The 13,949-nt window shown below is 42.8% G+C and overlaps 2 protein-coding genes across 2 annotated transcripts in view; one reads left to right on the top strand and one right to left on the bottom strand.

Moving 5' to 3' along the window:
• C15 (homeobox protein C15) overlaps positions 1-13,949 on the top strand; it is a 126,998-nt gene that overhangs the window by 34,413 nt on the left and 78,636 nt on the right. The window lies entirely within an intron of this gene.
• lbe (ladybird early) lies at positions 7,971-13,902 on the bottom strand. Its single transcript, XM_002058405.4, has 2 exons — positions 12,592-13,902; positions 7,971-8,416 (listed from the first exon to the last, which is right to left on the bottom strand). Exons 1-2 carry the CDS (start codon positions 13,694-13,696, stop codon positions 7,971-7,973), a joined length of 1,551 nt encoding a protein of 516 aa, XP_002058441.1. The 5' UTR covers positions 13,697-13,902.

The raw sequence follows: 13,949 nt of genomic DNA, 5'->3' as shown, positions 1-13,949 counted from the left end.
TGTCCTTGTTGTTGTCCTTGTTGTTGTTGTTGTGTTTGGTTCAATTTAGGAAAGTTACCGCATAGCAACGCGCCCTTCAGCTGTTGTCATATATATGTATATGTAGATATATCTAGATATGTATATTCGAAATCAATTTCAAAATGCGACTTAATTGGGCGCCTCAATAGACGCGACACGCCCTGTCAATCATAATTAGCGCGACGCGCCCCTAGCCTAGCCCCGACTTGCCCCGATTTGACACGCCTCTGAAAAATTTGTGCAAATTCATAAGCCAAATGCATGTATCGGTATCCTTTTCATTAGTCAGCACAAGATGGCCGCAGAGTGTGTTCATTAAAACCTCATAAATAGCTGAAGTGTTTATTGTCGCAACCGACAGAGGGACAAAAAGGGGACGGAGAGGTGCCGTAGAGGGTACAGCTGGCAGACCCGGGCGAGTCCCCCAGGGAACGAGTGCTCTCCGGGCGAGTATTTGTATACAATATCAACGTTTATGGTTCGAGAGGTGTGAGGTTTAGAGGGAGGGGACGAAGGGGAGGTAGGCTACAGCCACGAGTGTCACTTGGTAATAAAGTCATTGGCATTGTTGTTGCTGTTGTCACGAATTTCGTCACGCCCCTTCGGGCGGTCTCGGCTGCCGGCAATGCATTAATGTCGCCTTTTGTTTAGCTGTGACTGCGACTGCGCCTGTGACTCTGCTTGCGGCTCCTGGTGATGAAGTTGTGTGCCACATTTTGTGGCAAATGCCCAAAATGCCGCATGCCATTTAAATGAACAGCTCGAACAGCGCGATTCTCAGCTGTGCCCAAAAGTCTGTGACGAATGCGCTTATGAGTGCCGGGCTCTAGAACAGCGATCAGTTCTCAGCTTTGGTCACACTGGTTGACAGAGAGAAAGACTGAGAGAGAGAGGGACTGATAGAGAGAGAGAGAGAAAAAGAGTGAGGGGGGGAGAGAGTCTGCAACACCTGCAGCTGTCAACATTTTGGCAAACAATTATGCAGATTTTGACCACAAAACGAAAGCGTTTTGTGTCAGGCAACAGAACATGTCTATAGCAATTACTAGCTGATCGTACACTCAGAGAAAAGGTCTAGTCTATTAGAGAAACAGTCTAGTATTATAGAAGATTTCTATAGCAGTGATTAGCTGATCGTGTATTCAAAAACATTTCTATAATAATTACTAGTCGATCGTCACTGAGAAAAAAGTCTGGCATATTAGAGAAAGTCGAGTATTTTATAAAATTTCTATGCTAATTACTAGGCGATCGTACACTTAAAAAAAAAGTCGACTATATCAGAGAAGAAGTCGAGTATCCTAGGACAATTCTATAGCAATTACAAGTGGATCGTGCACTCAGAGAAAATGTCGAGTATTTTGTACTTAAATGCTGGTAATGCATTCTTGATTAACTTTGGAGTTTATAGTCCCTTATGACCAAAGGGTGTATATACTGAGGGATACATTTTGTATATATACAAGAGTCTACACTTGAAATATATTCTGGGCTCACAGATGTGTTGTATGAATCGAATCTTTAGGCTAGGCTACGATTATTCAAGCCCGAGTTGTATTTAGAGCCGCGATTTCTTCGAGTGTTTTTTATTGGATTTACTGGCTCAAGTGGAGCCGAAAAGCCGCAAAAATCAAACTTAAGTGACATCAACAAAGTAGTTGCTGCTGCCGCTGACCGCATTCAAATAATTGGCTCGCAGCGAGAGGAACACAAAGTTTGTCCAGAAGAAAGAAAAGATGAAAAACGGGCAGAAGAGACACTCGGTCTCCGGCTCGGTTAATATTTTTAAACCCTTTGTGATAAATCAAAACATTATCAATAATAAAATCGGTAGCTGTTTGCCCCTTGGCTGCATTTTGAGGGGGACTTTTTATGCGGCTCTTTTTTTGTGGTCAACAAAAAAAACCGAAACACAAAAATTGGAAACTTAATAAAACACGAACCGAAAACTCTTTTAAAAAAAAAATACATTTCTGAGTGGCTCGGCTTTAATTTGTATGCAAATTGGAGTTTGAAGTTGAATTTCTGATAAAGCTTCATGTCAAAGGGGGGAAGGGCCAGATCGGGTCTCTTACTTAAGTGACAGACATTAACACTTTTGTAGTTGGAGCTGTGAAACTTTTGATTTTCACAATATCTTGTGGGTCTCTCTTTCTCCACTTCTTATCGATGATATAGCGTCTGGCGTCAACGTCAATTCATTTGGCATCAAACGAATTAACGACTCTTCGCCTGAATCATATACCCAAATGACATAGACACATATATATATATATATATAAACATAAATATATACAGCTGTGGGCTGGAGGCTGAAAGCGGGCTACGTGTGTGTTCTGCACGCGCAGCGGCTAATTGGCTGGTAGCTGGAAGACGGGGAATCGATATGGATATTGATCTGGCGGCTTTTGTGTCTGATCTGGCCGAACTCGGGGCAGAGCATGGCCCATAACATTATCTAATTTAAATGGAGCAGTGCATCGTAAAGATAACACATTTGTCTGCTTGCTGAATGGAAGCTGGAAACTTTTAACAGCTGCCAGTTTGAGAGATCTCCACAGATTGCTAGATTGTACTTGATGCCCAACTTATAAGGCAGAAGTTCTTACAGTTCTCAGTGGCTGAGTTCCCGTTGTGATTTAGGCTTGCAATCAACTAAGTCATGATTCGAATACTCGACAGGAATACAACTTGTAGAGAATCATCAACAGCACATTGTCGACTGGGCTGTAAAGAATGTTAAAGGCTTCGCTTATAACCAAAAAAAATAACTCAGCATATACTGAATCGAATAAAATTTGCTGAAATTGTAGGCAAACATGGTTCGAATGCTCGGCTAAAAAGAAATGCTTGTAGATAATCTCAAATAGCTCACTTTCGACTTTGCTATTTGAAACATTCTAGCTTTCAGTTATAACTAGAAGAAATTACCTAGCATTACCCGGTGCAAACAAATAGCGCTGAAAATGGAAGAGCAAGGTTCAGGTAATATAGAAAGCCTGTTAATTTGTTTCCCTCCACTCTTCCGACTCGTATTAAATGTTTTCTTATATATATATTTTCCTCCCCGAAACACCCCTCAGATAAATTTTAACAAACATCTTTGAAAATAAGGTCGATTGGAACTGAACAAATAGTTTCACACACGCGAGTGGAATTTCCCGAAATCCCATCTTAACTTAGATCTTTATCACATAAGCTGAAAATTTTAGTTTCCTAGCTCTTACGGTATAATCACCAATCAGTCAATCAGCCAGTCAATCAGTCAGTCAATCAGTCGTACAATCAGTCGGTCAATCAGTCAGTCAATCAGTCAGTCAATATCAATCAGTCATTCAGTTGGTAAGGACAAACAGTTTTATACTTTTAGAAACATGTATATGCAGTCCTCGACTTGAACCTCAAAAAGGTTCAGATTTGGTTATTGAGCTTAAAGCAGAGATCTATACGTACAATTTATTATGTAAATTATTCTATTTATACATTTAATTTTTTCATGTGTAATAAAAATCCATGGAATTGTCTTTCAGCTGTTGTTTCTTCTGTTGTTTACCCTCAATAATTGTGGGCCTTCATAAACTGGTCTACAGCTCATTTGCCCTTTTTCCCTAGCTGTACTTGATGCTAATGTTGCTTTGCGTAATTTACAACTTCATTAACAATATGTTCAGATCGAAACGAATCATAAGGTTTCATTCATGCTGCGGATTGTGGTTTGTGGCATAGAAATGCGCCGCATCACGATCAACGCGAAGAATCAGCTGAATCAACTGGATGAATGAATGAAACAAATTGCTTTGCCTGCGAACATTGCCATTTTCTGCTGCATCATTTCCCCCCATTTCCCCCCAATTGCTGGCATGGTTATCCTTTGAGTCGAACAGACTCTGAAGCTTCCCGAGCGGCAGTTTTTGGTATTAAAGAGCGGCCCGAGGTGTCGGCTGTAAGCTAATTGGCAGCATGTTCAAAGGCGCCGCCAACAAATTAAGTATGAGTTACCAATTTAGTTTTTATATCTCTATTGCACACAGATACACACGCACACACAGATGCACACACAGATACGCACACGGATACGGATGCACACTTGTTTAGCAGAGATCTCCGCTTTGGGGGGCATACGAGAATGCACCATGTGGTCTCTCTCTCTCTCTCTTTCTCTCTCTCTCAACTGGTTTTCTCCCTGACTACAATGTTGTAATTGCAGTCCTTTGATTGCATTTGTGTGTGCCAAGCTGAATTGTTTACATTTATCATAATCAGCACTGGGCAAAAATTGTCTGAAAGCGCCGCGAGCGCAGCTTTTCTTTTTTTTGGCAAACGGCGCCAGTTAACCGGGCAACCAGGCAACTGGGACCTGATCTTGATGTAGGTCGACCAAAGGGCAGCACTTGCGCTCTGCAAAGGGTGACAGGGGAGGGGCGGGCAACGTCGGGTAATTGCTGACAATGCGACTGAGCAGGAAGTACGCAAACACTTTAACAAGCAATCAAATAAAATATGTACGAATGATACAGTCGAGCATGCTGAATGTGTAGATACCCTATTTGGTGCAAATTGATTTAATTTAAAAAATAAACATCAAGTTAATTGGAGAATAGTGCAGGGTATAAGTGATAAAAAGAAAAAACTATACGACAACTGGATGCTATAAAAGAAAAAACGCAATCTTAATTTGTACAGGCTATAGGAGGAATTGAAGAGCTCTACGAAAACTGGATGATATTCAAATACGGGACCAATTGAAGCAATTTCCGTTTGCCTGTCAAGCTCCCAAACCATTTGTGCGTACTTCCTTCTGGCCAGATGGAATACATAAGCTTTTCACTTAGCCGCGCAATGAACTTAACAGCGCTCGTTTGTAGCGCCATCTCCATAAAGTATCGTTCATTAGGGCGTGGAAGAAAGAGAGGGAGAGAGAGAGAGAGATAGGGTCAACTTCTCGTGAGGTGCGTCGATTAGTCATTTTTAGTTGATTCGATTAATGAGTTTCGACATTTACGCATTTCTACTTGTATAATAGCCATGTTTAAACGGCATTTGCAGCTCTCTCGCCTGGTTTTCTATTTGTTTATACGGAAACGCCGAGAGTTTTTCCCATAATTAGAGCCACACAGTTTGCCTCAATTTGCCCGGGCAAATTTCTCAGCTACTAAAACCAAATGCCACCGGTAATGGCCGGTCATTTGTGCCCCATACCCTAGCTCCAGCTCTTTCGCACTCCCAACTAATATCCACCTCGTGTCTCTCTCTTTCTCTAGCCAATGAGTTGATTTCAATTAAACGGTTACCAGTGCAACTTTCGCCCGGCACTTTCAAAACGCATTAATCACGCCCAGCTTCACAGATGAGCCAAGGGCAGGTGGAGGAGGCGGGCTGAAGAGCGCGGTCCAAAAAAGTTTCTTTATCACGGCGCATGCGTCGCATTGTCACACATTTGAAAATGAAAATAAATTGCTTTTAACTAAATGTTGGGTCCCCCAAATCCGCGGCTGCATTTGCCCAACTCATGCATATGCAATCGGGACTTGGCTTTCCGTCTAGTTTACGAACTGTTAGAGACAATCGTCTCGATAAGCGCCGAAATTAAACCGAGCCGATCTGGACGCTCAGCTCCGCCAACGGTCGGCATCATTAGCACCGGAATTGATAGCTTGATTATTCAAATTATTAACAAACGATCGCTGCCAGCCAGGCCAGACCAGGCCGGGACGGGCCGGGCCGGGCCGGGCCAGAAGCGACGATTGATGGCGCGCTTCAGTTTCAGAAAAGTGCTCAGGTGCCGCCAGGTCACCGACAGACTATCCAGTCAAAGTGGAAGAGTTCGACTCGCATCGCATCGCATCGCATCGACTCGAGTTGAGAGTGAAAAATGTGTGCGCCGGCGGCGGCGTTCAAAGCCTTTGAACTGGCCCGCCAAACGGTAGCCAAACGCAAGCCAATGTCCGTCCGCTTTACTTTGAAATATTTGAAAACAAGTAAGGCGATTGACAGGCAGACTGATAGACTGCCAAATACCCTGCAAGCAGTGCACAAGTATTAAATACAGCGCAATTTTTTATGCTCCTCAAAACGAAACAAACATTTGCATAGTCTCGGTATACCCCTTTCGAAAGTATACAGGCTATACGTTTTATCATATGTGCATTATATACCCTTTGCTTTCTACATACTCCAAGTATGCGATGTCTGCTTGAAAGTTAACATACAATCCAATATAAAATATATAATGCCGCAGTCCAACCTGTGGTCCTCAGCATACCCCTTTCCCGTAGTATATACCCTTTAATATGTATATACTCCAAGTATACGATTTCGTCTTGAAAGTCAATATACAATATTTTTTCTTTACACTCCAACCTGTATACCCGCTTGCATGCCTTACGTGGTGTATTGATTGTTTGAAAATTAATAAATATTGAAATAATTTAAGTAAATTTTTGTATGCAAAACGCGCTCGGCTTTAAACACTTGGAGCGCTTAATTTCGAGTTTGATTTTGATTTTTATATTCAACGTGAACGCAACTCGTTTTGCGTTTCTTTGTTTTTGCCAAGTGATTAAATTAATAATTAATTAGTTTCAATTTTGAATAACGGTTGTAAATAATCATTAATAAAAATTAAAAAAGATTTCTTTGATTTTTAAGAGCCCAACAAAATACGCAGCACAATTATCAAACTCTGCCAGAATTTTAAATCGAATTTTTTTTTAACTGAATGTAAACGTAGGAGCGGAGGGGAGAGGTGGCAGAAGGGGAGGGGGCACGATTAAATGGAAGCTCTTTCGGCTCGTTTCCCTAATGACCCTCGACTTCTGCGCTGTTTGCTTAAATATGTTGAAATTTATTGGCAACGGTTTCTAAATTTGAATAACCCATAAAATGGGTTAAAAAGTGTATAAGAAAAGAGCTTAGCGAATGTTTCCGAGAGAGGATCAGAGGCCATTCGATCCAACTAAAAGCGTTTACAGATCTTCCCTAGAAACTGAACCGATTTTGAACTAGAATATAAACCTGCCAATACTTATCTTGGACACTAAGCGAATATTCAGAGCCCTGGTTGACACTTAATAGATTTGATCTTAAAAGTGTGCAGAAAATAGAACCCGATTTAATCCTATTTGAATTCAAGACTCATCAAATGAATGCAGAATCTGGTTGTGTCAATTGTCAATATTATACAAATTCTATTAACTTTGCCGAGTCGACATTAACTGAAGTTTCCTTGAACTTTGAACGAATTTTCGCTCAACGCTTGCTTTCTTAAAGGAACTGCATCTAAAACATTTTCTTGTTTGTATAAACGTTTCTTTTATTCGATTTATTGTTTTGATTAAAGGAATAAAAAGTTGAACGACTTTTGTGTCAAACTTCGTGCCAAAAATGACAAAGTTTTTCGCTTATACACTTGCTTTGAGTCCAGGTTAAATTTATTTGGTAAAATGAAAATACTGTCAGATTCTGTTTCTGATTTTTATTGAAGCCGGGCTCGCATTGAACGCATTCGAGACTCTTTGGCGTTTGCTTTGGTGGCTCTGAAAAGAGCCGATTGGGTATTTCAAATTGGCGACTGAGTCTGAGACTCCTGGCCGTGTGTCGAAGCTGGTGGGTTTTGCAGATGATGGCCCGAAATTAGGCCTTGGTCCGGGTGTGGCCCAGAGGCGTGGCAAGGCGTGGCAAGTCGTGCTTGTGCCTCATTCGTGACCTTTGCCGGGTTGTCATTAGATTGTCACATTCGTGTCAAATAAAATCTCAAGAGAGCCGTAGCCGGAGTGCCCCGGCCTGACCTGGCCCTGGCCTGACCTGACCTGGCCCGGCTCCAAAATTAAACAAAATGCGAAGCGTTTAATGCTGTCGCTTGATGATAATGTCCTCCTCAATACTTTGCTCGCTTTCTGTACCGTTCATCAGGTTGCATGTGCGCTGAACGCAGCCCGCCGCCCACCCCTTCATTTCGGGGGCGTTGCCAGCGCTGCCTGGGCTGCGGATACGGGCACGCCTACGCCCACGCCCACCATGCCAGCGGCAGCTGCTGCGGCAGCTAGGCCAACCATGTCCGCCTCATGCATGGGCTTCTTCTTGAGTATGCTCAGATCGTTGACGTTCTCCAGAAAGGATTTGTGGGCCGAGAAGACCTTGACGCTGTCGAAATCCTTTTTCAGCTCCTCAATGTCGCGCTTCTGCTTGGCACGCCGATTCTGGAACCAGGTGATCACCTGTGCATTCGAGAGGCCCAGCGAGGCGGCGATCTCATCCCGATCGGCGGGTGACAGATATTTCTGATAGAGAAAACGCTTCTCCAGCTCAAAGATCTGATGGTTGGTGAATGCGGTGCGCGATTTGCGCTTCTTCTTCGGCTGTGGTCGGTTCGAGAATATGTCCAAGTGCGATTTGTCTGCCGAGAGCGAAAGAGAGAAGGGGGGATTAGTTGGAGTCTGGCTTAAGTCAAACCGGTTCGAACGAATACTCGCAGCTCGAAGCTCGTAGCTCGTAGCTCGAATACACGAGTGTTAACAAGCGCATTTGTGAGTCGCATTAGAAATAATTTTTAATTGCGCGCGACGAGTGTCCGGCCGAGTGTTAATTAAAGTGCTTTGATTTATACATTTAAATGATTTAATTGCAAGCGTTTTGCATGCTCTGTTCGCAACGAGTGCACAGGGGTAGATGGGCAAGCAATTATCATATCAAATAAAATTAATGTAAATAATTTAAAATAAGAGGAAAATAAATTAAATTAAAGTAAATCACAGCCTGTTTTGCCAGGCAAAATTTGAGGAGCAGAAACACTCTTTTCGATTACATTTCTCCTCCCAGAGTATTGTGCAGTCGGTTGCAATTTTTCTTCGCGCTTCGCTTGATTAATTGCCCGAGTTGTGGGCGTCATTGACTTGGGCTCTGGTCGCACTTTGGACGGCAATCATTTGTCTCGTTTGTGGCTTGATTTATACTTCATAATTATTGACACCTACAAATCACATACAGCTATTGTTGCCTGATTAATGAGGCAGGAGCTCAAGCTATAATTTGCAATTGTAAAAGTAAAGCTTGCATAACGCTTCCTGAAACCCAGTTGAAATCGGAGCCAGATGAGAGCTCGGCTCATTTCAAAGCTAATTCATGGCTACGAATTTCAGACCCAACTGTGCCCCCTGTTCATAAATATGCATATAGTACAAATGTATGTATATATCCGGATATATTTAGCTATATTCATATGCATATGAACCGGTCTTCACGCCCATTCCATGCCGATTGCTTGTCAAACAAACTAGCTCAGCATTAAAAACTAATTAAACGCTTCGAGCAGCGCCTAAATTTGTTGTATATATCGTATATTTCAAATGCAAAAAGCATTAATTTGGCCTATTTGTTATCTCGAGCACGTTTTGTAACCCAAAACCCATTAGGCACTTGAACGAGTGTGCGTGCGTATATTTGTTTTTATCAGAGACTCATTAAGTAATTTCTGTGACTTATCTAAAAAACAAAAGGGAGAAATGTGCGCTGGCCACTTGGGTCCTGTGCCTGTCCCTGTCAGGGTCTCAGGTGTCCACTTATATGGAGAAATGTTCACTTCGGTTGAGGGGTGGTTTGTTTTGGTTGTAGTCAAAAGAAAACCTTTCACTACAATATGTTCCAGTTGTAATTTGAGTTTAACAGCCGACTGCCCACACTTTCTAAGGAACCTGTGCCCTGTTCCTCGTTGCAACAGTTGCAGTTCACGTCTTATGTTTTAATTTGTGTCAATTCGAGGAATTCGAGTGCACGACGACAGTGTGTCTGGCACGTCTTCGAGGAGATGCTCATAAAAAGTTTATTGGACACTGTTTTTTACAATTCCCATAATTGTGAATGAAAGGAAAGTCTCTAATAATTCTTCAACTGGGCTTGATTACAAACTAAATAAGGTCTTAAGTAATTTTTTTGTAAGCAATTTTAATGTTTGGAAAAGCGTTCAGCTTTCTAGCTGTTACGGAATAAGCTGTGCGTTGAGCATCAATCAGTCAATCAATCAGTGACTCAGTCAAAGCGTCAATCAGGATAGTTAATAATACTTTTGTATGCATATCCAATTTTACTAATATGAGCGGATTGAGCTGTGTGTTAAGCATCAATCAATCAATCGGAAAGTCGGTCAGTCAGTCAGCACAATCAATTCAGCTTCCAGGCCTTAATAGCCTGCGCAGTGCGTTAATCGTCAATCAATCAATCAGTCAATCAAGCTAAAAATGGTACACAAAAACCGATGGTATACAAATATATAGAGATTTATGGAAGTTAAATAGATATATTTATAAAAACTTTTGGCCGACTGGCTGACTGATTGATTGGTTGATTGATTGACCACAATATTATCTACATATACCCGCGTTAACTTATTGAATCTCTTACTGTGATGCGTATTTAAACATTGAAAATCTAAAAATATTTTCAAATTCCTATCGATGCAATGTCAACTATCGCTTCCTGCACGCCGAGTGTTAATGATATTAATGATATTAATGTGCACACACCCTCAGGCTCGCATCTCGCATAGGCTTAAGCCGCAGTAGATAGGGATATATTATATATGCATAATATAAATTACATGTTTATCGGCTCCACTTCTTGTTGCTGATTGACTAACGATGCCAGCGTCATAAGTTGTCGCGCAGTCGTAAATATTTCGTTTTTGGTTATACAATATTTTGATAAATAGACATGTTTGAGTGTTAACACAACAACAACAACAACAACAACAGCAAACGATACAAATGCATTTGCCTTCAATATGCTTACGACTATCAGCTGCGAGCTGCGGCTTGTCAGCTTTTAGTAGCAGTAGACACAGCAATTTTACCAAATGGCAACGGCATGTTAACAACAACTACAACAACAAATAACAACTACAACAACTGGGAAAACTCTATTAGGCAATGAACATGAACAAACTTGGCCGCCGGCTAATTGTTGCTAATCGTCGCAGAATCGACACGAATGCACAAAATATATGAGTGTACCAGACAGAGGCGCATATAGTCACATTTAGTTGTAGCTATGGCTACACTGAGAGAAAACAAATCAATCAAATGCTGTCAAAATGTAGCTGCACACGCAAAATGTTATTCAACGAACTGAGAGAAAAGAATTGGCAAATCAAGAGGGAGAGCTGTCAATATGTAAAATGTTATTTAAGGAAGTTTTTTCTAGAATTTCTCAAAACCAAATCTATAAAAAGGGTTTCAAATAAAAATTTGTAAGCATGATTTCAGCTAATTAGCTCAGAGAAAAGATTAAACAAAATGTTATTTAAAGAAATTTTCTATAAATTATCGAAATGCCACAAGAATTCCAAGTAAAAACGTTTAAAAATGATTTGAGTTCTAGTACGCACTTTTTTCTCCCAGTGTGGAGTATTAGGCAATAATTAGCATGAAAACAGGGGTTGAGTTTGGGGCTTGACACTAAAACCGCCCACTTAATATAGCAAATGCGTGTAAACATGAACTGTGACTTCGACTGTGACAGATGCGGCTCTCAATTCGCGTTGATATGGCAAATTGTGGCTATTAACTATGCGCATGTGCTATGCGGGGATTATATTATAATCCCCCCACCCCCACCCCCCCATTCGCTAATATACCATTTATAAATGTTCTCAATCAAATATTGAGTTATCTGTAATTCGTTTTGGCTTTTGTTTTTTCAGCACATGCCGCCAATTAATTGAAAAAAAAAAAAATACAAAAACTGCGAATTAGCAAAGTCATTTGCATAGAAAACAAATAAGAATGAAATGGTCAAGTGTAAACGACTAGCAAATACCCTACAGCTAGCATATGCCTGGCTAACTTTTTCTTCTGCCACGAAAGCTGCTTCTTCTTCCCTTGGATCTATTATATTTAAGGGAAATGCATTCTTTCTTGACTTTACTTTTAATAGTCTGATCTTCATAAAAATTTTAGGTCTAAAATATGTCATACTTAAGTGTGTGTATACCAAAGCGCAGGGCTCTGCCTTTAAAAATGCGATATTTTCAATTATAAAGGAAATGTGGGGAGGTGTTTAACAAGTAAAATATTTATAGTTTTTATATACCACAAGATAATCTAAATAAAAATTGTTGTGCATGTAGGTCTAATAATTCTCGAGTTACGCATAGAAAACTTTATCTGTGTACATAATATATATATGTATAATATATAATATATATATAGTATATATTTCAAATCTCTGGAAATCCGCAACTGGGAGATGGAAGATGTTTCCTTCTGTTTGTTACAAACAAATGCACAAGACTATTAAGCCCCTCTTAATACTCCTTCAGTTTATAAAAAGAGAAATGGAAGCAGATATCGAAATGGGAATGAAATTGGAAATGGGAATGGCCTCAACAGATGATCGTTCAATTTCAATTAGGCTGAATTCAAAATCCAAGCAAACATTTTGTTGCATTCGCTCAATTGGAAATTCTAGAAAATTAATTGAACAGGGGCATCTAAATTAATTTCAATTTCGATAACATTTATCTATAATCGATTGTAGATTAATCGCTTGAGCTAGGAAATTTATGGTTGGGCTATTTACCTTGTGACTCATCAAAGTCCTTGGTGGTCATCTGGAAGAGCGCGTCGAGAGGAGTGCCATTGGCCTTGGCCTTGGCCTCGGCGGCGGCGTTGGCGTTGCTCTGTGCGCTGCCCGCCGCCTGGGCGGGACTCGAGGCGGCATTACCAGAGCCGCTGGATGCGTGACGTTCCCGCTCTGCCTGGGCTGCTTGCGCAGAGGACTGTGGGCTATGGCTGCGGCGCAGGGCGGCGCCGGCGGCGACGGCAGCGGCAGCGGCCGAGTCGCGTGCTATTTCCGGCGAGCAGCAATCGCTGGCCGCGGAGCTGGAGCGATCCGAGCCACTCTCGGAGGGTATGATGTCCATGCCCATGTGGCGCAGCAGCTGGGCCTGGGCATTGAAGTGCTCCTGCAGCTGGCGATGATAGTCCAGGGCCAGGCGCTGCTCGTAGTGCAGCAGGGCTGAGGGTATGAACGGCCGGACGGGCATCGGCCCCAGCAGATGATCCCACGGACGCACTATCTGTGCGCCGGGCAGCAGCATGGCGGCGGCCGCAGCCGGATGCATGTCCAGCGGCTCGCTGCGCGGCTGCAGCAGACCTCCAACTGGCCGGGCAGCCGGTGGTGCCAGCAGCGTGGCAGTCGGCGGTGGCGAACTGGACGCACAGCGCTGCTTCTCCGAGTGGCCCAGAATGTCGGCTATGGAAAAGCTCTTGACGCCCTCGATGGCGGACTTTGTGCTGCCCGGTGCATTGCCAGCGGCTGCCGTGGCAGTTGGATTGGGTTGGGCTGGGGGTGGACTGGGCGTTTGATCGCGCGGCTCCGATGAGGAGGAGGACATGCGCAGACGCTTCAGCGGCTGAAAGTAATCCTCCGGCAGCGTGCCGACGGCACCGCGCGTCAGCCCGGCGGCAGCAGCGGCCGCCGCAGCGGCTGCAGCATGTTGTTGCATCAGCAACTGCTGTTGCTGCAGCAGATCGCGTGGCAGCTGCTGGAGATGATGGGGATGCTGATGAAGATGTTGCTGCTGATGCAGCTGATGCTGGGCCGGCAGCGGGCTAGGCGCACCGCCGACGGAAATCTCGGATTCGGCAGGGCTGGCCGGACGCATTGTGGGCGGACAGAGCATTTAAGAACGGGGAGCAAATCTTTCACACACACGCGCGCACCTCAATGTCGGGGGAATTTGTTGTATGTGCAGAATTCGGTGTGCACTTTGTGTCTGCGGCTTGTTAATAAATATATTTAGTACTTATATCAATCAGTGTAACGCGCTACGATAAACGTTAAACGACAAACGTTAAACGACGCTGATCCAATGGGAGGACCTCTCAACTCGACGTTTCACAGTCAACTGTTCGAAACTAGATTGAAGATTGGTT

The sequence above is a fragment of the Drosophila virilis genome, chromosome 2, assembly GCF_030788295.1.
Source record: "Drosophila virilis strain 15010-1051.87 chromosome 2, Dvir_AGI_RSII-ME, whole genome shotgun sequence".
NCBI lineage: Eukaryota > Metazoa > Arthropoda > Insecta > Diptera > Drosophilidae > Drosophila > Drosophila virilis.
Note: the sequence above shows the minus strand (reverse complement) of the source record. Positions and strands in the feature narration are given on the sequence as shown.